The 27,547-nt window shown below is 35.6% G+C and overlaps 3 protein-coding genes and 3 long non-coding RNA genes across 9 annotated transcripts in view; 2 read left to right on the forward strand and 4 right to left on the reverse strand.

Moving 5' to 3' along the window:
• Positions 1-27,547, forward strand: part of farp2 (FERM, RhoGEF and pleckstrin domain protein 2) — an 870,640-nt gene that overhangs the window by 354,600 nt on the left and 488,493 nt on the right.
• Positions 1,556-3,894, forward strand: LOC135751917 (P2X purinoceptor 7-like). Its single transcript, XM_065270198.2, has 4 exons — positions 1,556-2,565; positions 2,689-2,758; positions 3,134-3,288; positions 3,525-3,894. The coding sequence occupies exons 1-4, from the start codon at positions 2,429-2,431 to the stop codon at positions 3,685-3,687; spliced, it is 525 nt and encodes a 174-aa protein (XP_065126270.1). The 5' UTR covers positions 1,556-2,428; the 3' UTR covers positions 3,688-3,894.
• On the reverse strand, positions 3,709-6,695 carry LOC135751914 (uncharacterized). The gene is made up of 9 exons (XM_065270196.2): positions 6,545-6,695; positions 5,694-5,937; positions 5,329-5,602; positions 5,008-5,185; positions 4,829-4,905; positions 4,568-4,748; positions 4,194-4,442; positions 3,958-4,106; positions 3,709-3,846 (listed from the first exon to the last, which is right to left on the reverse strand). Exons 1-8 carry the CDS (start codon positions 6,555-6,557, stop codon positions 4,051-4,053), a joined length of 1,272 nt encoding a protein of 423 aa, XP_065126268.1. The 5' UTR covers positions 6,558-6,695; the 3' UTR covers positions 3,709-3,846; positions 3,958-4,050.
• On the reverse strand, positions 9,309-10,586 carry LOC135751922 (uncharacterized). Its single transcript, XR_010533078.2, has 3 exons — positions 10,396-10,586; positions 10,254-10,313; positions 9,309-9,737 (listed from the first exon to the last, which is right to left on the reverse strand). It is a non-coding gene; the product is annotated as an uncharacterized lncRNA (long non-coding RNA).
• LOC135751921 (uncharacterized) lies at positions 23,567-25,827 on the reverse strand. 4 transcript variants are annotated; one of them, XR_012337114.1, is made up of 6 exons: positions 25,723-25,827; positions 25,334-25,411; positions 25,105-25,171; positions 24,904-25,003; positions 24,594-24,694; positions 23,574-24,274 (listed from the first exon to the last, which is right to left on the reverse strand). It is a non-coding gene; the product is annotated as an uncharacterized lncRNA (long non-coding RNA). The 4 variants fall into 4 exon arrangements; XR_010533076.2 differs by having other exon boundaries at positions 23,567-24,274; positions 24,904-25,168; XR_010533075.2 differs by having other exon boundaries at positions 23,567-24,274; positions 24,904-25,171.
• On the reverse strand, positions 26,003-27,393 carry LOC135751919 (uncharacterized). Its single transcript, XR_010533067.2, has 5 exons — positions 27,258-27,393; positions 26,767-26,865; positions 26,623-26,677; positions 26,451-26,522; positions 26,003-26,324 (listed from the first exon to the last, which is right to left on the reverse strand). It is a non-coding gene; the product is annotated as an uncharacterized lncRNA (long non-coding RNA).

Here is a 27,547-nt window from a genome sequence, read left to right on the forward strand (position 1 = left end):
TTATGCATTAGTAAATTAAGTTGTCTTGTGGCAAAATAAACAAAATGGTTATTTAAACTGGAAATTAATTGTATACTAGCGGAAAATTGTGGGTAAATAGAGTCTATTCCATCACAGTCACGCTGCGCTTCCCAGTGGGTCGCCCTGCTCGGATGAAACTGATCCGCGCTGTGCTATCCGTTGGGTGGTGCAAGTAAACAACTCATCTCTGCGCTATCCAGACAGTCGTGCGGCTCTGTCCATTGGGCCGCGCATATAATTGGTTTGTGCAGCACGGATCACTCGAGTGGCGCAGTTTCGTCCTTCTTTTGATGAGTTCGGCTTCCCATAGAGAGACCTTTAAAGAAGGATGTGATTGCATGTCATCTCACGGGCTTCAGTGTAGGGGTGGTCGGAAGCTAACAACATACTGACCAGTCTGATCAGGAAACTCCAAGCGTATCTGGAGAACAACACATGACAGGATGATAACCCTATTGTGTCGTCTTGGATAGCATCAGCTGACAAAGCGTCTATGCGCCTTTTATCTGTATAGATATCTGTAATCTGTAAGAAGTGAATTGAACAATTTTTGAGAGAAGAACACAATATGGTTACTAAAGTATGTTTATTTGTATATTCTTCAACATTTAAATATATTTTTGAAATAAATAATAAACTTTTGACTGATAACTATATTTTCTTCAAGTTGCATCTTTTGTTCTTTTGGGTACTTTGTTACTATAATGCTACTTTAGTCTTATTAGTTTAAAAATGTAATTAAACTTATAAACACTTACTGCTCTAGTGTTCTGCGCCTTAAAGGCCCATAGTCTGTACTATAAACGTTCATTATTACAGTAAAGAAATGTAGAACTAACAAATTAAATAGTTTTTATCATCATTTTAATGAATATTTTCTATGTGCTTCATTTGGTGTTTCCATATAGTTTGCACAGTAATGTAGTACATTATACACTCTTAAAAAAATGGTTCTATATCGGACCAGAAATGGTTCTATCACCCGCTTCATATATGGAACCCCCAAATGGTTCAATATAGAACCACTTTAATGGGTTAATTAAAAAGAACCCCAAATGGTTCTTTGAATCAAAGTTAGATGGTTCTATTTAGAAGTAAAAAAATATAAATCTATAAAAATTACTTAAAATCACATCTCTTTATTCTGTATAAGACAGCAAAACTTTAGTTTACATTTAAAATGTCTCATTACATTCAACCATTTAGTTATTTAATTATTTCCATTAAGCTTTCACTTTTTAATAAACATACATACGTTTATATATTATAAATAAATATATATATATATATATATATATATATATATATATATATATATATATATATATATATATATATATATATATATATATATATATATATATATATATATATATATTAAAATTGCATCTCTGTATTAAACAGCTAAACTCTTAATTACACTATACATTAAAAAATTTTGTTCAAGTTATTTCCCTTATGCAGTTTTTATAAACAAAGATACTGTACAGTATATGCAGTACTAATTTTTAGTAACTTTTACATGTGTCTGAAATGATGAAAAGAAATCACAATGCATTAAAAGACAATTCATGAACAATCTATTAAATAGAATGACAATTTACACAAGTTGATTGTACATTTGTTTTGTACAGGTATTTAAATTTAAGCATATATTTTATAAATTAAAGTCACTGTGTGCTTAATGGCAAAAGGGTATTGAACATTGAAGAGGAAAAAAAAATGCAAACAGTCATTTCACAGCCTGTGATGTCAATGTCTTCCACATACTATGTTCACATTGTCCATTATAAAGTTGATACTTTCAGCTTTGAGAGGATCAGGAGAGCCGTTGAACATTATGGTTGGTGTGGGACCTTTGGGTTCCTGTAAAACAAAAATTTCACCTTTTAAGTGCTTTTTAACAATTAACAGAAGCCAACAAATAGACTTAAAATTACCCCATATTAACACAAATAAAGTATGACAACTAGGCAAGCGACACTCAAGAACCAACAAGACTCATAATAATTGATGTGGAGCTGTATGCTATTTAAGGGTAAACAGAGTAATATTTTTATATTTGCATTGAATGTTACTTTAAAGTGCACCTATTATGCCCCTAAATGAGCACCTTACCGTATAAATAGGTCTCCTATAGTAAATATTTTTGATAAAAACAATTAATTAATGCAATATTATTTTTATAAACTGCCTACATACCTCACCAATTTTGCCCTCTTTCTGAAACGGTCGGATTCAGTTCCTGTCTCCGCCTCCAAAAATGTCTAGTTTACTTTGATTGGTCAGATGGCCTACTCAACTGTTATTGGTCAACTGGGTTCGGCGTATGTTCGAAAGGATACGCCCCTGACTTCGCGTGTGTTTCCCGGTCCTAAAGAGAGCAGGAACGTACGTAAACAGCTACATGCAGATTGCAGAAACAATGGCGATTGTACTGCCTTACCAGTTCGAGCCCGAGTCCGATCCAGAGAGTTCAGACGAGCAGACGGCCGTTACAGCAACACCTCCGCAAGCAAGACTTTTGCAGAACGTTTCTCAATGGTAATTTTTTATTCACTCAGCCGCCTAACAATAAGGATGTATTGTACAGTAACTGCAACGTCAAAATATCACGTTTAAAACGATGTCCGTCAATAAACTCGAGTTTGCATGTAACTTGTTTAGGTGTTTGTGTGGCAACTGTGCCAGAATGCCAAACGAGGCTGAAAACTTGTGTTGCAAAGAGATTCCAAAGGTAATTATAACGTATAACATTACTTTGCAAACTATAGACCATTTCAAAAGATGTAAACAACGTTTTTTAACACTAGATAAACGTTGGGATAAAATAAACCAACAGAACATATAAACCTGAATTAACTGAAGTTAAACAAACATCTTAAAGATAATATATGTGAAATAAAAACATAACTGTCACAAACTGTAACAGAAGTGTTTCTGGACCAGTGTTGTTTACATCATTTGAACTGGTCTATATGGAAACACATATGTGGCATATAGTAAAATATTAATTTAAATGACTTAATTTGTTAGTTCTACATTATTTTACTGTAATAACCTTTATTATAAAACACTGCTTACATATAAGTGCTATATAATTACTTATTAGGTTGTAAGGAGAATGCAACAGGTTCCAGGACCTCCTTCCTGCATGATTCATCATCCAGGTTTTGAACCAAACTGTCTTAATCCCTACACACTGCAGAACATCCACAACATTTATAGTACCGACTATGGGCCTTTGAGGCGCAGAACACTAGAGGAGTAAGTGTTAACAAGTTTTACTACATTTTTAACTAATAACACTAAAGTAGCATTATAGTAACAAAGTACCCAAAATATGTATCTTGGAAAAAACATATGACTCAGCCAAAAGTTTTTTATTGCAATATATTAAAATTGTAAAAATATACAAATAAACATGCTTTAGTAATTATAATATACTATACTATATCCTATATTGTTCTCCTCTGAATAATTGTCCATTTTAATGCTTACAGAGGTTACAGATACACAGCGTATCGAAGCTTTGTCAGCTGGTGTTGGGGCTATCTAGGACGACACAATAGGGTTGTCATCCCATCGTGTGTTGTTCTCAGGATCCGCTTGGAGTTTCCCGATCAGGCTGGTCGGTATGTCTGCTTCCGACCACCCCTACACTGAAGCGCGTGAGATGGCGTTCAATCATGTCCTCCTTAGAAGGCCTCTCGAATTGTGATGCCAGGTCCAATGGAATCGGGATTTCCTTCAGCTTTTCAACAAATGGAGCTGGGTCCTCAAGCACCTCGTCAAACACAAGCCTGATCAGGTCATCCACATAAACTGTAAAGATATGACAGTAAATCTTTTGGGTTTGATCATTTATTTTACAGCTTCATACAGTTTGTACATTTATTTAATGAATATATTTGAAATAAAAATGTTACTGCTTACAGTATGTTGCTTGTGTTTTTACTGGCCTTGCGATGCATTCCCCTCTCTTAGATTTTGGGGACACAACCTTGAACTTTGCCTCTCCTGCTTTTGTTACAGCTTGCTCACGGTCTGCATTTTCATTATAATGCATGGTTGCAAGGTACAATCTGTAAATACATAACAAGCAATACATTTATTGTAAATGTAAATACTACTTTATTTTACACATTTACTAAATAAATACAAAAACATACCTGGTGTTAACCATTTCGTTGAATTTGTAGACTCTTGGTCCGGATGTTCACATTTGGAAAATGTAGGGTCGTCATGGACATGCACATTTTGAAGATGGATTATCAAGGAGTTCCACTTGGCCACCTTCTCAGGTCCAGAAGTTGAAGATGTTGCGCACCAATAAACATGATTTCTAATACTGCGCAACCATTTCTTTAAAACCTCACAGCCCTTTTGTTCTGCCAGAAGGGATAGTCGCTTTGACAAACCTGATAAAAATAAAGTTGTTAAGAAATCAAAAGCTATGTTAAACTTTTATAAAGTATTGTTTGACGCAAAGAATTGTGTCAGTAATATAGACTTGTTTAGAAACACACCAAAAATAAATTTTTACCTTTTTCAAAATTCCACACATCATAGTATTGTGTAATGCTGCGTTCTCTCAAAAACTTTTGGATTTGTGGATGTCGGTCAGTCACAATGTAGTCCACCATCAGACCATTTGAATCCAGAAGATCTAGGGAACGCTTCAGGCCCTCCTTCTCCATGTGATAGCTTCCTCCAACTTCATTGCTCTAAGGAGTATAAAATTTTTCAAGATATGACAAAAAACCTTCACATATAGACAAAGTTTTTAAAAGAATATATAACACACCTGAACAAGCTGAAGGTCGATTATGGTCTTGGTGTTCAAGTCGAGTAGAGTGTAGCTACCATACTTTGCTGAGTGTCCTATAGAAAAAGAACAAAGATGGGAACATTGAAAAACATAAATATCTAAGTAGTATGCTTGAATATGTTTTGTTGAGGCAATTTATGAAATTCTGGTCTCACCTGGTGAGTCTGCTCTCATATCTCCAGCAATTGCAATTTTATCATTCTTCTGCAACTCCAAAAGCATATTCGCTTGGTCTGTTTTCCACTTGTGGACAATAGCCGGTTCCAACAAATTCCTTGCATGTCTCCTGAATGTGTCATATTGAAAAACCTGGAGATTCATGGCACGGAAAACCTGCAAATACAAAAATCGGAAAGTATTACATAAAACATAAAACTATTATTATTATTAATGTTATTAATTTTAAATATTTTGATATCTACTAATACAAACATATAATTTCCTATGTAATGTGGTATGAATAGTTATATAAATACCTTTTCTATCTGGATGAATGAATTACCAGTGAAATACGTTGCAGCAGACAGAAGAAGATTTCCTGTAGGTGTACTTCCAACAATGGGCTGGCTATTCCACTGTTTGTTGTAACTGCAGTTTGAGCAAAGTTGACTGAATGCCACAAAAGTTCCCTGTTGCCGTTGACGAACATCACACTTCCTCCGGCAAAGTGTACAGATGTCGAACAAGTCTCGGAGGCAGCTTTCAAATACAACGTATTTTTTTTCATTGTATGAGGAACTTTGCACAAATCTAAAATATGAGTAAAATAACACAATTTTAAATAAATGTACATTATGATTTTCAAAATTACATTATAACATACTGTATATATTGAACTTACGACAGTTCTGATTCTTCAGTAACAACTGTGTCTTCTGGGTTATATGTGGTGTCGTGAGGTTCACATAGTGTTTCGCTCTCAGTATCTTCCTCCTCCAACTCTATGCAACGTCTTTTCTTTGGATTAAAAGCAGAGGTCTTCATAGGTGTCGAAGAGATTGGAGATTGTAATCCGAATGGGAAATCTGGGTACGCTGATGTTGTTTCAGTGGAAACACTGTGACACAACACTGCTGCCTGGCAACCTACGATAATGCAGAGAAAAAAAACTTTTCATCATCAGTTATTTTTTATTTTATTTAACCTTTATTTAACCAGGTAAGGTCCTATTGAGTTACAGTAACTCTTCTTCCAGGGAGTCCTGGCCAAGAATGGCGGCCAAGTTACAATACATAACAGACAAAACATAAATTACATGATACACCACAAATCTCTATACACTATACATAGTAAAATAATTGTATAAGATACTCAATTAAAAACAGTTACATTGTTCAGTCAGAGTTGACTTTAAAAGGTTTTTAAAAGAATTAATCGATTGAAGTGATACTAAATTTAAAGTATTTTGGAGTTCATTCCAGACATTTGGTGCATATGTTGAAAAAGCATTTTTACCAATAGCTGTTTTTGTTAATTGAGTAATTAATAGTATTTTCTTTGACGACCTTGTCCTGTAAACACTATTCTGGTAAATTAGCAAATTTGAAATATAGAGGGGTAATTTACCCATTAATGCTTTAGCAATAAAATTAATAAATTGTTTTTCCTTCTGAGAGAAAGGAAAATCATACATTTAAGTTTACATTTTTGGTAGTGGTATTGTTAGCTATATACCTCAAATATGTTACATACCTTTGCTCCTCATATGCCAGTCCCTTAGTTTACCAAAGGACAATTGTGTGCTGACTGATTTCTGTTTTTTTGACTGATCATACTGTGTGCCCACTGATGTTGCATGTGGAGGATCAGTTTGGCATTCTACATGTTGCCTTTTTACAGTGTAGGGTACATGCTGCGATGTACTCTGGAAAATAGAAAAATAAAACAAACATATAATCAGCCAAAAGGACATAACAATAGAGGACAACGACTATCGTTAGACTATAACGCACCCAGACATTCACGCATTACATATTAAATGCCCCATTAGAGTAACACACAGGACGTGTTTACTTTTGTTTCAAAATCTAAAATAGCTACAGCTTTAAGTAAATACAACAGTAAAATATATCATCTTTACTTAGAGTTTGACTTTACCGGTGTAGCAGCCGATCCTTTTCCCCTCGGAATGTCTGTTCCCCCTTCCAGTCGATAAAGCGTTTCTACTGACAGCGCAGGCGCAGGTACCCAAGAATATCTGCGTGTTTTTATTTATTTAATTTTTTTAGTATGGTATAGCGTATCTACAGAGTTTGTACAACCTAATACAGCTTACAACAATTAAAACTATAAAATAAATATTCAGAAAAAACAGCTGGGTGTACAAAAAGCGAGAAGGGGAACAGACATTCTGAGGGGAACAGGATCGGCTGCTACACCTGTAAAGCTAACAGTTTAGCTGGTAGCAAGTTTGTAAACACGTCTAAATCAACATTTAAAAACGAATTACAACATGTTAAAACCGATAGTCTACATAATTCAACATACGTGTGGGTAAATATGGTACGTGGCTTATGAAATACAATATTACAATCCAATAAATAGCTTGCACGCTCGCTCCACACGGACGTAAGTTAAGCTCCGGTAACGTAAGTGGTAAACAAAAGACATGGATACTTACAGCCTGTGATCCAGAAGTGCAGGGTAATCCAAACAAAGTAGGAATTGATCCATCTTTCAGGAGAAGACGTTGCGAAAAACCAGATTCAAATTCGTTACGGTTTGCGAAGGAGTCATGGGAAAAATGCCGTGAACATATGAACAGCTTTTGACTGTATTGTGCCGGAACCATATTAAACATGAATTTTATCCACTGCATCCTGATGTCCTCTGCCTTAGGAAGGCCATAAAGGGATAGTTTGCCCTCACATCTAAAGAAACAGCGTCTAGACATCTTTAATCACGCAACAACAGTTTGTAAACACACTCTAACTCCAGTCAACCTCCGCTCTGCCACTTCCGTTCCCTTCAGCGTTCTCGCACCCCCACCCCCAGTTTTGAGGGCGTAGCCAAGCGCAGCAGAGGGGGTGGATTCATGATAATGTTGGTCTTATCTACGTCACCAATCCCAGGAAGTAAACTGTTGCCTACAATTCGAGCGTTTTTTGTAGTCCTTGAACGTTGGAGACGATAACTCGCGTCATCGTTTTCTTTGAGGTATGTGCTTTTTGAATATCGTTAGCATGTACTTATACACACATACACACAAAAGGATGTTTTAAAACGTGTATCCCATAATAGGTGCTCTTTAAATGAAGTGCCTCAAATGCTAATGAAATTACAGAAGACTATACTTACACTATTTACACAGTAAAGGAAGCTGGGATTTTCTTGAAATAATGCTTGCAATAACATAAGTGCAGCCTTCCTCTCCAGACCTACAAAGATAAAAATTATTGTACATTAGGTACAGAAATTAATTACAGGGACATTTTACTCAAAAGAAAACTCATTCACTCACTCGTTATTTCAAACGTTCACGGCTTTCTTTCTTCAGCAGAACACAAACACAAAAAAGATTTTGAAGAATGTCTGTAACCGAACAACGCTGGTAGCAATTTAATGGACACAAAACCAATGCAGGTCAATAGGCACCATTGTTGTTCGATTACCACACTTTTTCAAAATATCTTCTGTTGTGTTCTGCTGAAGAAAGTGACGACAATTTTCATTTGTGGGTAAACTTTAACTCTTTCTCAGCCAGTGTCTCTTAATTAACAAGTTAACTCTTCAATGGCAAGGAATAAGTTTATACTAACATTATTTTCACTTATACAATTTATAGGTGCTAGAACCTTTACATTGACAATGCAAATAAGGCTACTTTACACTGTGCAAAGAACAAGCATATGATGTAGTTACCTTCTGTGGTTTCCGCTGCTGTTCCAATGAGATTGGCGTAGAGATGTTTTTTACTTCATTCTTTTGCACTCCTGATGATGGTTGGAGCCATTTTATTTAGAGATGTTTCCATGTTCTTCACCAAGTCTGTTCCAAACCTCATTGTCATTCCATGCAGCATCTTAAAACACAAAATCTTTATATATACACTTTCAGACAAACAGGTTCCTTAAAGTCTACATTAACTTGAGGTTGCAATTGACTAGTGATGTATTTTTCAAAACACAATGTTCAATAAAAATAGTGTGAAATATACAGAATTTAAATTAAGTCCTCAAACACTTTACAGTCTTTAATGCTAAATTCTAAATGAAATACATAAGAATTATCATTAAAGCTACAAAACACAGATTTCTTTTATTTTGCTCTTTGATGAACATTAGTGACAGAAGTCAGGTCCCTTTAAGCACCTTACCTTTTTGCATCAATGGGGTTTATGGGGTAATGTCGGATATGTAATTAATAGACATTGATATTTAATTTTTGTGTAATATAAAACTGTACCTGTCAAAATGATTTACAGCATTGGAGTTTTTAGTTTTGAGCAGTAGTAGAATGTCACGACTGGCCAATCAGAATCTAGCATTTTAGAGAACCGTGTAATAAGAAATGGTTAATGTAACACATAAGATCAAAACAAAGTTGCACAAACACTCAATACATGATCAACATGAGTTATAACCTTAGTATGACAAATAACTACACAGACTTCTTATAGAAAGGGATTCCGTTCTTGGGAGTTTGTAAACAACAGTCTTCAAAAACACCCACACTGATGTGCACTGCTTAGTAAAATTAATGTCCAAAACATAAAAAAAGTTTAAAACATGTCAACATCACCAAGGAGGGTGTATTGCTGGAGTGACTGTCTGTCAAAAACAACGAAGGCTTGATGGCAGAGATCGCCTTCTTCCAATCCAAGGACAAATGGGAATGGTTTTGTCACATCAGCCTCTCAGAAGAATGCAACCATGTTGGTCCCAACCTGTTGAAAACAGACAAAACACTTGTTAGAATGCAGCAAAGACTCTAAACGCATGATGCAGCATTATTATACAAAACCAAACAATTCATATTTCATACACACAAATGTAGTATCTAGTTTAATTGTAATGAAATTTCTTTTTTTAATTCAATAACCTTACAATATACTCTTTGTTCATGCCAATAACTCAAATTCACAGTAATTTCAGATTCTGCCACGTCACTTTACCTGGCAGTAAGCCCAATTTTTTAGATTTTGCAATAACCTGCATACTTGCCCTTATTATTTTATATAGCCAACACTTTATTAGCATATATTATGTAATGAATACAGGGCTGGACATTAACGTTTGTCCCTAAAGTTAATGTTTTGGATGTGCGAGTGAAAGACAATTTTTCTTGTCCGAGTTTTAACTCTATTCGTACTTGAAACATGTCTTCTTGCTAGTTCACAAACAAAATATTAAATGTTTTAGGTTGCTTGCAAAGCAAAGTGTGCAATACTTCCATTACTTACATAGACTTAAGATTTTCTTCCCACTTTTGTAGACAGGAGTTGGAATATCATCATGGGGTTCTGTAGAGATAAATGTTTAGGTTAAATTAGTAACTTTATTGTCATAATACACAGCAAACAACTATTGTATTCCCAAGTGTACCTGGAGGTGATTTGTTGATGCTCCTGGTTCTTGGCTGGGAAGTGCAGGATTCTGTCTGGAAAATGCAATGCCCAAGTTTCAAATAGCTTTTCGGCATGGTCAGGAAATTACACAGAGAAGTCTGGTGAACTCTGAAAATGACAAATCATGCATTCATTTTCAATAAAACTTTAATGTAAATTAATGCGATAATGAATGCTATATGGGCTAGCTTGTCAGTGAACTACGGCGTGTAGTTAACGGTGCTTCACCTGTTTTCAGATGATGGCAATTTACTACTAATCACAGAACCGGCTTTACCGATTAGATAGGCTTGACAATTTTATACAATTAAAGAGATAGTATTAAACCCATAAATTACTCACCTCCAAGCCGTCCAAGATGCATATGTCCATCATTTTTCAGACTAACACATTTTCAGTTATTTTAGAAAATGTTTTAGATCTTTCAGTTAATCAAATGTAAAGTTATGGGGTCCACTCTTTCAAGTCCAAAAATATTTGCATCCATCCTTCACAAAATAAATCCATATGGCTCCACGATAATAAACAAAGGCCTTCTGAGGGTAATCCGTGCAGTGTTGTTGTAGAAATATAACAAAAATAACTAGCTTCTGCTAATGGCGCCATCTTGGTCGCGTCTGCATTTAAGATGAGAGCTGTCCTGAATACAGAGGAGTCTTGGATGGCGGAATTGCCAGAAGCTAGTTATTTTGTTTATAAAGTTTAAATATTGATATTTCTACAACAAAACGGCGCGGATTACCCTCAGAAGACCTTTGTTTATCATCGTGGAGCCATTTGGATTTCTTTTGTGAAGGATGGATGCACATTTTTTGGACTTGAAAGAGTGGACCCCATAACTTTACATTTGATTAACTGAAAGATCTAAAACATTTTCTAAAATAACTGAAAATGTGTTAGTCTGAAAAATGATGGACATATGCATCTTGGACGGCTTGGAGGTGAGTAATTTATGGGTTTAATATAATTTTTGGGTGAACTATTCCTTTAATCGTGCAACCTTACATACCACTTTTGAAAATAACATACTCACAGAAAAATAAGCAGGGATTCTTAATAAAGAAATGTTTTGATATGCCTCATTGTAATATCAACATATCACTTTAAATTATAAAAAACAAGTGCATTTTCATGTTACCTGTAAATAACTTTATCAGGTATCAGAAACTCAAAGTTACATTGTTTTAGCTTCTCCAGGAAAAAAATATCCATCTTTTATCCATCAGGGTCTATGGAAAAGAGCCAAAACTGTGATTTAAGTGGGCATCATCAAAAACATTTGAAAAAGATAAAAATGTCTGTAACTTACACAGACCAAATGAGAGTTCACAATATGTGACCCTGTCTGTGAACTCAAGGCTAAAGTTTCATGATCTAAACATGATATTAAAAGCATCAGTTTGATTTCAACTTTTACAACAAAATATTATTTATTTAAAACGTACACGTTAAATAAATTACATGTGTAATTAAACTTTAAAATTGGCGTTCACTTTACAAACCGACTGCAAATTTGAACATTATACATATATATTCTCGCCTGAACTTATGTTTAAAATACATTTTGTGGACTAGAGAAAGTAATATTGAGAAACAGCTATATGTATCTATAAAGCTGGCTCTGCTTCAAAATTATCCAACATATAACCCAACAAGTTGGGTTACACAAAAACTACCCAACACTGATAAAACAACCCAACAAAATAACCCAACTGGCTCAACCCAGCAGTTGGGTTGAAAAAACAATCCAACGTTTTTTAGAGTGTAATATCGTTTCAAAAATGTAGAAAGTTTACTTACCTCAGGGTACCAACAAGCAGAAATGCCGGTCCGGAGTCCGAACTCCTCAGTTTGAAAAAACCTGTCACGTCTGGAGGCTCATCTTCGCTTATGGTGCAACGCATATATACGCCACCAGAGGGCACTTTTGCGATTATTTGTTTTTAATGCCCCTTCAGGTTAAATTAAACATTGACAATATGTACAAAATAAAGAAAACACCTGGTTATTCACAAAAAACGCAAACTGCACTGTAAGTTTCATGCTAATGTACAAACTTGCATAAAAAAGCTCACAGGAAATAAATCATACAATAAATATGAATAGCCTATTTGTTGACTCTCTCTTAATTTGACCACAGCCTATTGACACAAAAAGGTTTGTGAATGAGTTGTGTAGGTTTGTAAATGAGTTGTGTAGGTCTGTAATTATTCTGTAATCTTTAGTTTACACTTCAGTCACAAACGTGAATTATAGAACCATTTTAATAAAATGGGTTCTTTGCCCTCCAAGGGCTCTATATGGAACCCTTCTTTTGGTAAAAGGTTCTATTGGCCAAGTAAATAACCCCATGGTTCTATATAGAACCTCAAGGAACCTTTTTTTTTTAGAGTGTAATTACCTTTTGAATGTCTTTGAAACACATTTTCGTCTTCGTTTAGCATTCTGGCAGAGTTAAAGACACCTAAAGAAGTTCAATACAATTGCGTTTATTGATGGACATTGTTTATACCGTAACAGCGTCTGAACTCTCTGGATCGTGCTTGAACTGGTAGGGCAGTACAGACACCATCGTTTATAGAGAAATATAACGTTTGTTTACGTTCATGCCTTAAATAAATCCGTCTGCTTTAAATAAAGTAGTGCCATTGTATTGCTTTTATTTAAATGAATTATCACATTTATTTAAATTAATTAGTAAAAGAGGGAGACAGAGAACTGAAAGAGGACCCGAGAGAGAGAGAGAGACAGAGAGAGAGAGAGAGAGAGCGAGAGAGATGCGTGCGCGAGTTACCTGTGGCTGTGTGCGTCTCTTTTTTAAAGTCTATCCCCTCGTTGCTCCGAATGTATTTTGAAAAGTTGACTGACAAATATGAAACCAAACAAAAGCCTATGTAAACCTTTTAAATCAAGTTGTCTTATTTCATTGTGCTTTACTGCATACAGTCTGTTAGAAATAGACATAGGGCTAGGTCTTAAAAAATATCTAGCCTATAGAATACGTTTCTTTGCTGTCGGTAGCCTATGGGCTACTCCGTTTCTGCCACTCTGTTGAATATTGGCGCTTTTCCATTGCATAGTACCCCACGGTTTAGTTTAGTTTGGGTCGGGTCAGCTCACCTCACTTTGGCGTGGTTAGCTTTTCCATCGAGTTTAGTATCACTTCGGAGTGGGAGGGATTATAGGCGTGTCGTTATATTTACGCTGCCTACTGCTGTGACATCATACACGTGAGAGCGTTGTTGTACATTCCCATACATTCATTTATTTCTCAGTCTGCCACAAAATTAAAATTGGCCACCACAAATAGATGTTTGCACATCGCGTTTATAACTACCTCTGTCTCACATGACAGTTTCTGTTCAAACACCCGACCCGTGGCGTCAGTCGACGGCGCTCCGCTGAGCCTCATTCAAGTTGCATTTAAGCATATATAATGCGGACGTGCACATCGCGAATGTGCCGCCACAAACTGCAAGTCTGGAAAAAACTGTTATGGTGTCCCGGATTCTCAACCTGCGGATGTTTTTCATCGCTAAAAGGGTGTTTGGAAACTTATAGCAGAACACAGATAACAATATGTTTGCTTGAGACAGCATTAAGCTAAAGCTAATATTTACATTATAGCGATGACGTGACGATTCTCTCAGACCAATCAGTGATCTACAGTGTTTTCGCGTCACGTTTGGTATCAGCTCGGGTCGCTTGGAACCCCTACCGAGGTGGTACGAAAAAAAGTATCGGGTACTACGTACTGCACCCAATGGAAAAGCTCTCAAAAGTAAGCTGACCCAAACTAAACTAAACCGTGGGGTACTATGCAATGGAAAAGCGCCATATGCAACAGGTAAGGGAGGAGCTAACGAGATCTTATTTAGCTACCGGAAAGGAAACACTGATCTCAACAACGCTAACTTGAAAAAGTATCTTTAATATTTAAATCAGATAATTATAATAACGCATTATAACATTAAACGTAATAATATAAAACATAATACCATGAAACAAAATAATATTTATAAAAACATCCCCAAAATAGCTTTTAGATGTTCTGTTTATATTATGTTTTAGACGTTCTGTTTGGTACATAAATAAGATGGTTATACAGTAGGTATACAGTATTGTAGCTTTATTTATCACTTGATCGTTATTCCTTCGGCGCAGCAGTTTAATAATCTAATTTTGGCGGTTCTGTGACATCAGCTCATTCAGGTCCTGTCTGAGTAAAACTCACGTGCAAAAATCTACTTGAGAGGAAAGATTAAAGTTCTTATGACATTTTACTCCTGAGTTTCACATCATTTTGAAGAAAAAACTCTAGACTACTCGATCCTGTTTTGAAAAGTCTTGGGAAAACATGTTTAGAATGAGTCTTGTAGAGTTATATCAGTGACTGATTTTGCTTTTTTTAAAAACCACGCATAAACATTTTTCTCTAAAAAATACAAACATGTACATACATGTTGATTATATGATATTGTAGCCCAGTTTGTGATGAACACAGTGTTATGAGACTTTTGCCATTAATATGTTTTTAAGCAACTGAAAAAGCACAAATGTCAGTGCATGTCAAAACTTCCCCAGGGCCCTAAAAACCCCTTAGACCCCAGAGGGTTAAAAGGAGACATTCCAAGCATTATTTAGACATTTATCTTTTGTTTCTACGACAAGTATTCGTTAAGTTACAGTTTATTTTTCTGACGCGTTTCTGAAAGGACTTCACTGAGGGAGAGAGAACAAAACGCGCATCATGTTTATTTTCTTAATTTTGCGAAAAGCACAACATTCTGTTTTTATTGGGAGTGGACAGAAAAAAACTAGACACTTTAACGTTTTAAATGATGTATAAATCATATCTGTATGTCAAAAATCAGCAGAGTAATTTAAGTCTCTTTGCGGAGTGATTGAAGAATAAAGAGTTTGCGCCGCCGTCGACCCCAGAGTGTTAAGAAAATAAACATGGTGCGCATTCTGTTCCCTCTCCCTCAGTGAAGTAATTTCAGAAATGTGCCAGAAGATTTAACTGTAACTTAACAATTACTTGTTAGACAAATAAAAGATAAAATGTCTACATAATGCTTGGAATGTCTACTTTTAAATGATGTAAGTGACATCGAAAACACATTCTCATTCAGTGTTAATTGTATAAGAAGAGGGGGAGGTACCGTTTTTCTCCTGTTACTTATTATCTGAAATGAGCTGAGATCGCCACACCCCCACTGATAGTAAAAAACCGAGACGATCCATATGCATAGCTCCGAGACGATCCATATGCATAGCTCTCGCCCCACCACAGTCAATGGACAGTCAATCCCTGATCCAGTTCTGCATTCAGTGCTGTGCTGAGTTGTTTTATCTAGGTGCAGCAAACATGATATTTAAATCCTTATTTACCTGCTTATCTGTGTCTCTGAAAGTTTTCAGTTTTCTCCTTGTTTATTCGCATTTGTCTCTGCACAGCAAGTTCATTACACGCACGATCACACGCCTGGCAAGGCATTCCTTTGTGCTGCTTTCAAACAACACTTGATGGAGTAATCACATCTGTAAACAAACAAGTATTGATAAGTTGACCATGCTCATTCCTTGTTGTGTTCTTACTCTAATGATTACAAAATATAGCTGCAAGCAGCAATACGGGGCCAAGCCCGAATGAGTGCGAAGAAATTACAGAAATTCATTTTACATTAGGAAAACAGATTGGTTCAGAAGTAGAGAAGTTCTAAATTGAAAAGTAGTTCAGATGAGAATGACCAAATACACGCTTTTGATTAAATAAGAGCAAGCACTGAAAATTCAAGGTCTGGAACAGAAGCAATATTAACCACCCTGGATTCGAACACACAACCTCTGTTGGACTTTAAGGCGTCCATTGCATGTTCATAATTTAGAGGAAAGGCACAAAATACAAATATCTAAGTTCAAATATTTATTGATCAGATATGAAAAGGTTTTACAGCTCGCTGGGTCGTCTCAAGCAGCGAACAACCAGCTCAGGAAGTAACATGCATATTTATAAAATATGTGACGTCGATCTTCTTCTTAGAATCTCCACCCACAAAGGCCGCTCTTCCTCGTGAATCTGACTCCCTCACCACACCCAATTTCAGCCTGCCGGTGAAGACAGACACACACACAGACAAAGAAAAAACAAACTGTTCTCCGCTCATCCCTGGGAGCCCTGCAGTTCCTCCCTAGTACTCCTCCACTTCACATATGGTTGACTTCACATAGCATGTTATAATGCTTTCTTAAAAACAAATCATTAATAAAACATTCATTTATTCATAAAAAACATAAGCTGTAAGATAAAAGTGATTATTATGTAAAACACATTTCAATATCATGACATCATTTCATTATTCGTAAAATTGGTTATATGAATAAGGCACACATTAACTTCTTTAGATAGATAAACACATATTAAATCTTTTACTGCAATACTACTTCTAAGCAAACACTTTAATCATTATTAAAAACCATCTGTTAGGGAAGAAAACACACACACACACACACACAAAGAACAAGCACAGGAGATTCTGTTATTCAAGGCTGAGCTGCCATGCCCCCATTAGATTATTCTGTATGCAACCTTCATTTCATTGGTTAATACACATTTATCAAAGACAACATCTTATATTTATTACATCAATTATTCAATGATTAATACTGATTAAGTAAGAAATACATTGCATATTTTATCCTGTGAATATTAAAGCATTGGTTAATAACATGGTTGCCTGTTTGCTTTTCCCCCTCAGGCCTCTCTCTTATCTTAACAATTTCCAGACGTACATTCCTCAGCATATGCTGTTTCTCCCCCAACCGAAACCACAGCCTCTCAACTTTCACACACACAGACAGTCTCTCACATATCTCAGCACAGAAAGCATAATGGCACATATGAATTATAACATGACATACTGATTAATAAAACAACATAAAAATCCCACACCTCACAATCTCAATGCTCGTGAACTATCAGATGCGCCATTCAGTTGAAATGGTTGAACCAGGCTGCGGAAAGGAGCTTTCAGAGCTGCAAGCTTTGAAATAGCTAATCACAGAAGGTGTAGAAATGACACCGCAGAGCAGAAATAACAGAAATGCAATGTATATGACAATAAGATAGCTTAAAGCTCCACTGTGTAAGATCTACTCCCATCTAGCGGTGAAAGTCTATATGACAAGCAACTGAATAATACTTTCTAGCCCCCCCCATTCGGAACGCGTTTTAACTCGTACGGTGGCCCGGCCGTGTCATGCCAAGTTTAACATGGCTTCCAGTAGCTACAAAGCAAAAGCAATGAGAAAAAAATTAAACAATTTGCAATGTCCTTTGCCTGTGATCCATCAAAGCACACAGATTTATGTTTAACATGAAAAAAGTCTGATTGTCATGATATGTCCGCTTAAAATCACATACAAAAAGCAACCATGACGGGTTTAAATGGACGCGAATTAATATTATGTCAAAGTACAATGCTTATGTTTTAAGTAAACGTTACATGTCCGTGTATATGTAAGAGCTTTCTCTCATATTGGTGAAAAAAGATCGCGCAACTTTCACACGCTTGTAAAATGAAACGAAAGACGCGCAGATCAGACGCTTTTATCAGAGTATTATGTCAGACATTATGTCAGAGTACAATGCGCTTATGTTTTAAGTAAACGTTACATGTCCGTGTATATGTAAGAGCTTTCTCTCATATTGGTGAAAAAAGATCGCGCAACTTTCACACGCTTGTAAAATGAAACGAAAGACGCGCAGAGCAGACGCTTTTATCAATGAAAGGCTAAAAATAGCGCTGTCACCGTGTGTTTGTGCTAGAGGTCAGAAAAGATGAAAAACATTTATCTCAGTACCTCAGATTACATAAATGGGCAGAGAGACGGCGTGTGTCTGTTTGAACACATTAAACCACATGCATGTTTACACTAACAAGTGTTATGCATAATCATGCTAAAGTTAGCCAAGGAACTATAAAACTTCAAGTTTACAACATGGACTGTATAGATGTAAACGAATATGCTGAATTACCTGTGGAGAATATAGAAAGTGCAACTTCAGTGTCCCTTGAGCCCCTTCTTGGAAAACTAACTCCAATAGTGACTTTGGTCTTGATGTTTTTCCTGTCACGTTGTCGTTTAAAATCCCCGTTTCGCATCCTTGGCGATTTGTTTTAATGTCCTCGAGAATATGTCTTCAACAGGCTTTCAAATCAAAGCATTAGATCGCAGGTTCATCACGGTTTGCAGCTGTCGCAGCCGAAGGATTCAGCTACGCAGATCACAGGCTGGATACGTCATCAAGCCTGGTTTATTTAAATCAACTGAGCATTACATTCGCAAGTCATACGCATATTACATCAATTTACAATTAACTACGAATAATTGTCAGCTTTATAATTGTTAATATTCTGAAATAAGACTTGATGACGTATACCGCCTACACATGCAACCTCCGAAGGCTTCAGCCAGCAGCCAGCGTGAGTGTAGAGTGAAAGCGCGAAAGGCGGAGCTTGAATTTCAGGAATGTCCCTCGTCGGCGAATGTATTTCAAAGATGGAGGCACAACATGGATTCAGCCAGAGAGCGCTTTGACGGTATGCATTTTAAATAGCAGATTCTACACTTACGAGAATACTTTCATTAGTGGGTGGGAAGTAATTACACATGAATGAGCACATACTTTTGAAAGAAAACATGGGTTTTTGTTCAGAATTAACTCAATAAAGTACACAGTAGAGCTTTAAGTGAGAATGACGTCAAGATGAACATTTTGTATATTAATGCTCAGCACGTGCAAATATTGTCAGATTAGTTTAATAGGACAAAGAGACAACATCACAGGCAAAGTCAGCTTTCAGTAGGTTTTTGTCAGGAAGAGAACAGAATATCAAAAATCTATTCAGTCATTTCTGTGCTGCCTAATTTATGACAAATTTCAAAATGGCGGAACAGCGGTTCGGTCAAACCCGGCATAATACACATCGACAGATGCGGCATGAGCCAAGGAATCCATAGACACCACGATCATAATTTTATGACAAACATTTCAGTAGTTATGGGCAAAAACAGCCTTTTTTCATATCTTATGACCCATAGGTGGCGCTGTCACCAAATTTGGCATGGACCCCCAGTTCATGGTCCACATGAAGTGTGCCAAATTTATTTTTCGATTGATTAAAGAATGACAGATATACAGCCTCAGAACCATTTTTTGTCAACCTCGTTAAGTTCATGCATTTCTTACTTTTGAACAAAAATAAATATCAAATTTCTGTTCAATTACTTCCAAAGATTGTATGTGCCAAATTTCATAACAATTGAACCAAATTTGAAAGAGGAGTAGCGAAAAAACGAAATACTGTACATTTCAAAATTTACATTTGAGCTGATGGTGGCGCTATAGAGTTACTGCTAGAAACCCCATTTTTGGCCACATGACTATGCCATATACAACTGTGCCAAATTTAATAATGTTCCTACATACCGTTCATAGGGCTGCCGTAGACTCCCATTGGGGAAAGTTAAAGACTTGCTACAAATGAATTACTAGAAAACCTTCAAAGCTATAGCCATTTGAATACAGCATGCCACTTGTACACAGATATTTGTTTACTTAAGTTGTTAAAGATACAACTGCAGGAATTACCTGTCGCCTTTGGCTTTCTCACAGGGGCACTGTTTATTAAAATTAAATTATATTGTTTGTAACAAATGTAATAAATGTAAAATTGATGAAAATGTACTTGGTCTCTGTCATCCATTTGTATGGTCATGTGTTTGTAGTAATGATCAATTGGAATTCTTAGTATATTCATTTTAATGCTTCTCACACATTCCCTCTAGAAGGTCATAAATTTGCACCTTAATTTACCTAGATTTCATTCATTGTTAGGTTAATTATACTACTATAGAAAACTCATTTAAATGTGGGTATCTTGTTTCATGTATTACATTTACTTTTTATGAGCAGAGTAGTTAAAGGAACCATATGTAGGATGGTGGCCAAAAATGGTACTGCAACCACTTTCAAATTACTGTAGAGCAGTGTATACCATTCCCCTACCCCCTGACTCGAGGTTGCCAGATAGTATAGGCTGCAGGATACAACAGGAATGTACTGTTTGCTACAAGAAGCTTCCAATGGCAAGTGACAAGTCCTACACAATCAAGTTTTTTTGTCTTTTAAATCTTTTAAGCCGAATGGGCCATGCTGGCAGGCCCCACGAGTCTTTGTTTACAAACTATTATGTTTACAATGTATCATATTCAGTGCTGGGCAGTAGCTTCACTACAAGTAGCGAAGCTAGTAGTTTAACTACATTTTTCAGTAGCTTGGGGGTAGCTTAGCTGCTTTCTAAATCAAATAGCTTTTCAGTAGCTAAGCTCTTTTTTTGACCAAGTAGTGAGGTAGCTTCCACACAAGCTACAATTTTCCAGACATTTCTGAAGTCGTCCTGAATTTGAGAATAAGCGCGTAATTTGAATCGACACAGGACGTCGTTTTTTTTTCGTATTTTCGAGTTGTGCAGCCTTCATTCATACAAAACATTCCCACTCGCATTCTGTGAAGACTCGTGCTCTACCTATGATTGGGTTATGTCACCAAGCCAAGCTAATATAAAAACATGTAATAAATATTACAATTGAAACTATTAATAGAATGTGCTTTGGCGGGCACCTCACAGACTCTGTGCAGGCTACCTGCTGCCCACGGGCACCACATTGGAGACCCTTGTGTTAAGATATGTCAGGGCCAGGTGTTTTTGAATAAAGGCAGCTCAAACATGCATTTTATTCTGGGAGTAGGATAAGTCCAGCAAACAGCCCAAAAATGTGAAGTACCTAGGCCTATATTATGCTTGTATTGCCTATAATTACCAAAATGATAAATTGAAACTGAATAAATAATTACATAATAAAACTGGTTAAAAATAAAAAAGTAGCTTGGATGTAGCAAGCTACTATTGATGTAGCTTACCTTGCTACATTTCCCAGGGGGGTAGCTTCAGTGTAGTGAAGCTTCATTTAATGTGAAGTAACTGGTAGCTTAGCTCACTACATTTTCCAAGTAGCTTGCCCAGCACTGATCATATTGATGAAAAAGGGTATTATACTTGTCATGCCATATATCATTAAAAAGGGTTTAGATGTCATTTCGAAGTGCTGTTTCATGAAATAAATGCTCTGGTAAAATTAATAATACATTTAATGCAACAAGGTCATATCTGAATTGTTAATTTATAAAATGACATCATACTTTTATTATGAAACAGCACGTCCATAGTAACTTCAGACTCATGCTGCTCCATGCCAAACCTTCACAATATAACATCCATTTGCAGTTTTTGTCCACAAACATATTACATATGAGAAATATTTATATTCCATCGGATTTTGTATAAAATAATCCTCAATCCATATTGTTTTTCAAATATTGTGCACTTGATTCTACTATAGAGAAGGCATAACATCATGCAATCAGGGCAATCTCCATGCCAAGTGTTCGAAATATAACATTCATTTGCAGTTTGTGTCCACAAACGCATAACATGAGAGATATTGATATTCCATCAGACTTTGTATAAAATAATCCTTAATCTATATTGTTTTTAATAATTGTGCATGCAGCATAATTCTACTATAGAGAAGGCATAATGTTACACGATCAAGGTAATCTCCATGCCAAGCGTTCATAATATAACATCCATTTGCCGTTTGTGTCCACAAACGTATTATGAGAAATATTGATATTCCATCAGACTTTGTATAAAATAATTCTCAATCCATATTGTTTTTTAATAATTGTGCACACAGCAAGATTCTACTATGGAGAAGGCATAACGTTACGCGATCAGGGCAGATTCAAATTCTTCTCCGTTTTCAGCCGTCTCAATCTTTCAAAGGCATCTACTATACAAATCTTTGTTTTATTTCAGATTTTGTCACAACGTATTTCGGATTCATAGCATTAGATATTTTTTTATCTGACACGTTTATAGCTGCAGGTGTGGTAACTAGAGCAGAGTTGGCAACCTGTATGCCGAAACACTACTGACTTCATGATTGGTAGATAGAAGGAGGGTGGCGCATCAGACCAAAACACTACATGACAACATAAACAGCAGTTGAGGGCTGCAACTCCACTTTTTAAATTACAAATGTCAGTGATATAAGTATTTGAAATGAACATGATTTCTTAATGTCTAGTGACATATCAGGGCCATTTTATGATTAATTGAAATATAAATTTCATACTGTTCCTTTAAATGTATGTCTTGTTAAATTTATCACTGATATTTGGTTCTAAAATTTAAGGTATTCACTAAAAGAAAGTTGTTTCTCTCTCAAATCTGACTTTTATTTTGAATAGCAGGCAACAAAAGCACACATTTTATGCTTGGTCCCTAGATGTTGCTGTGTGTTATAGAGAGAACATGCATATACTTACAATAGCACCAAAACTGCAAAAGAAAATAATTGTAGATGAACAGTACATGGGTTCAAAACTACAGGAAAAATAACTCAAGACAAAGCTTAAATATATGAACAGATTTTTATGTAAAAGACCAAAGTAGGTCCTCTTCAGGACAGTACATTTTACCATAGATTTGCAACAGTGACAGTGACAAATGGGTTACTGTAAAGGCCGCGGTATACATTTTTTCCGCGTCCGGCTCGCGCGTGCACACGTCCGCGCAGCTTTTCGAGTATACTTCCCGCGGCTACACGCGGATGGCCGCGTTCGACACTATACGCAATACAAATGATTTCTTATTCAAATTATTAGTCTAACAGGCTGTCAGGGCAGCACTGATTTTGCGACATTTACAGTACATTAAAACATTAGGATAGGTGAAGAAAAGTAACTGATCCACCATTGCAAACACAGTTTAGAACAAACAACAAGACAACAAAGAACAGGAATCAAACAAACATGCTCCAGAGCTTTCTGTTCTTTGAAGAAGTAAAAGTTAAAGAAGAAAAACCATACCCAGCAAACATTTGGACGTGTGATGACCGTTGAAAAGACGTCCGTTCGTCACGTCCCGTCCTGGTTGAAAAATAGTTCCAAAATGAAAATCCAACCGACGTCTTTAACGTCATCTGACCGTGAATCACACGTCTTTTCTGCACGGTCCGTGCACGTCTAAAAATGTCCTCTTCTGGACTGTAATATGAGTCTCTGCTTAATTCAGGCGTTATACTCACTTAAACGTGCATATAAAACAGGCTAGTTTGTACAATTGTAATAGGCAATTATTAAGGTTCTTAAAATACACAAATTCAGTCCAGTCAAACCTGAACGTCTTTATAACGTTGTAATCACGTGTATTTCACAAACACATTAAAGAACACATTATTTATGGATACAAGCAAAAAAAGAAGCATGTTCTGATTTAGCACTTTTTATTTTTTTAAACCGTTTAACTATAATAACAATTTCAAAATACTTTACTCTATAAAAGGATAGTTCACCCAAAATGATTATTTAGTAATTTACTCTCTCTTATGTTTCAAACCTGTATACTTTTCTATGTTCTGCTGAACACAAAGATATTTGAAAGAATAGAAAGCAGATCTCACAACCCAGTACTACAATTGTAAAAAAAAATTATTGACAGTTAGCTTGGTTACAAACATTTTTCAATCTTTGTGTTCAGCAGAAAATAGAAATGTATACAGGTTTGAAACATGTGGGTAAAAAAATTATAACAATTTTCATTTTTGGGTGAACTCTCTCTTTAACACATTACAGCTGTTTGGCTTATTTAGCTTGAGGTCGTCTGCCATAGCTGCATCTATTTCCGAGTCTGTGGCATTTGGGCTCCACCTCTTCACAGCATCTGAGGGAAGAGAAGAATGTTTCTTTTTAAAATAAATACAATTAAAATACAATACAATATATAGTATAAAGATGTTCTGCATTAAATAAGTGTAAGATCAGTTGTGGGGGAAACAGCATTTGTCCCCTCCCTCTACAAAACCACTGTGGTGCCCTTGAGAAAGACCCTTAACTAGGTTTGTAATTGTCAAAAAATGAACAGGATATTTCTGATAAAGACAGGTGAGCTGTGATGTCCCCTAAATCCATAAATCATAGCAATAAAAATTACATCAATATACAAAAACAAGTTTTTTAGATCAACATATTCCCCAAATTACCTTGAATAACATAATACAAAGGTGTGCCTTTAAAAGACTTATTTTCCAGATGTCCACCACCCCTCATATTGAACTTTGCCATAAGACAATTAGACATCATTCTGTGAAATAAATGTATGATTACTTCACCTTAGACAAATTACCTAAATGGTCAATAAATCACAATTAACAGTAATGTGCAACATAGCAATTGCATGCAATGTTCAAACATAAACTATGTTTTAACATTTCACAACTACTCATCTATCATGTAACAAGTGCTATAAACTATATCCTCATCCATAAGTTTTGATGACAAGTAATGGCTTACACTGAAATTATGTTTTGATTTCTTGTTTTCAGTATGGCTGACTGTTTGAGCCACTCCGAACATTAAAACTTCTGACAAGTAATGTGTGACAGATTAAATCCTGAAATGAAGTAATATAAATAGCTGGGTTAATGGTGGTAATCAACATATATTCCTGAAATATTATGGTGCAAGATTACACAATTCAAGAGAAATACATACCTGTTCATAACATTGTTCACGCAGTCTCTGACAGAATATCCACCAGCTCAGACAGTTGCTGGACCTACTTGTGAAAACAATTGAAATAATGTTATAGAAAGATAGATGGTAATATATCTATACATATTCTTTATGTCACAATTTACGCAGATCAACTTGTTATCAACATCTTTGATGTATTCATAATTTATTCATAATGCAAAATACACAGTCATATAGCATTTCTTACTTCTTGCATTTGAAGCTAAGGCCATAGGTGACGAATCAGGTAGTCTCCATCCTGTTAGTTTTTCTTGTGTTACCTCACCTGGACAAATATAGTTAATTACATGGTAGTGTAATATTTTAACAGTATATATAAATAACTTCACAGTGTAATACTGCATTAGTTATGAAATTAGCTGTCCGTACTTTTAGGTCTTTGTGGTTGAGCAATGACAGACATTATAAGCTCTGTATTTGTAACTATTAACTCAGATTCAGAGAAGTGTACATGTTTATACTCTAAGCTGTGTTGTCACTAATGTAAAATCTAGGGCTGCACGATAAATCACATGCGATATCATGCACATCTCGTCAGTAAAGCCAGTTCCTTGATTAGTAGTAAATTGCCATCACCTGCTTTCAGATGGATGCTCTCTGGGATTGGGGTGCCCTCTGGTACTGGGGCGTCAATCCAGAATTTGGGATTGTAGAGAATACTATATAGACCTTAAAAACAAAAGTAGTGAAAAAATGATAAGTTATTTAAGGTAAGAAAGAACTCATTAATGAATGAATAACACCATAATTGTATGATTTAAAAAATCCTCTTTTAGGTGTATGACAATACACAAGAAAACAATACTATGCCTCTTTCGGTTGTCTGTAAGTTCATTAAGTACAATAAACATACACATGCACAATGTATTTTAAAAAATACATAGTAGTGTAAAATATTAAAATAAATCACTTTTTATATCAAAGTTTTGGGATATTATGTTGACATTCAGGCAAAACCCTGACTCATGAAATACATTTTTACCTAAAAATGAGAATGACATTATAAAGGCAAAAGTGTATGCACTTAGGAGCCAAGCAATGTGTTTGTATAGTGTGGAAATGCACCAAAAAAATAACAAAAGTATCAGTAGCACGTACGTCTCATAGTGTCACAGTTATTCTAGGGTATAGATCAATCACACCATCTTGATACCGATGTTTACTGTCATGAAGTGTGCCTGTGTAAACAAAATACACCAAAACAATGTATATACATTTTTGAGTTTCATATCAAAATATATAAAAGTCCTTTATGAAAAAATCATGCTTTTTGTTAGTATTAAGCAAAGAAGTCAAAAACTTACAACTTAATGTAGGGTAGACAAAGTCAGGGGTTGGGCACGTCTCATCCAAGTGTGTTGGACACAAAACTTGATCTTTAGCACAAACAAGGACATGAGACACATTAGAACATTAACAAATGTGTAGACTGTTTAAGCCATATCTACAAAAATTCATATCTACAGTTTTCCATACCTTTTTTTATCGTTTGTAGAATGCGCATCTTTATTTGGTTTGTGTTGATCTTCAACTGTAAATAAAACAACATTGTAATTAATTATATTAACTCCACAATAACAACTCCAATTTGTTAATGTATTTTCAAACTGAGGCATTTACCTGACTTGGGTTTTGGGTGGTTATATTTTGGAGGGTCTGTGTAGGACACAGTGCCTTTAACAGCTTGTTTATTTTTATTTGGATGAGGTTCTGCTTTTCCTTTGTACAAAACAAAAGCAAAGGAAGTTAATCAAACAAACACTTAAGCTGAACTTTTAATGCAAAACAGTATTTAATATTTTGCATGTGCAATGTTTAGGCAATCAAATCATTGTAATTCCATTAATGCCAAATAACTTTTATTTTTCAGATAATTTACTTTCTGAAAGAGACTTTCAAGAGGCTACATTAATAAGTTACAGTAATAACTTTGACTGTATCCTTAAACATACTTTATACCATGTATAACTTCAAAGTACGTTAGCTTTTAGCCTTCTAGCTAATTTTTGCCATAGTCAGTGTGGACAATTCTGGCAACGTTTATTTCGGAGCCTTCGTGTCAAACAAGTAAAACTTAAGCACGTTAATCAAACAATACACAATGTACTTACCCAACAGTAGATTTTGCATAATATATAGACAAAACTCCCTCGTAACCGCTCCTCGTGTTTGAATGTGAACTTCCGGAAGAACGCGTGACGTGACCACTATCTCGCGAGATAATCTGTCCTATCGCGGGATTTTGTAATATCCCGAGATGTATCACTATATTTCTTAAAATAATCTTAAAAACACAGTTTTTGAACATACATCCAACTCAGACCTAAATTGTGACCGGATATGTATCTGTTTTACATTTATATGCATATTCAATAATAAAACAGGTTGAAATAATGACTAA

Source organism: Paramisgurnus dabryanus, chromosome 7 (genome assembly GCF_030506205.2).
Source record: "Paramisgurnus dabryanus chromosome 7, PD_genome_1.1, whole genome shotgun sequence".
Taxonomy (NCBI): domain Eukaryota; kingdom Metazoa; phylum Chordata; class Actinopteri; order Cypriniformes; family Cobitidae; genus Paramisgurnus; species Paramisgurnus dabryanus.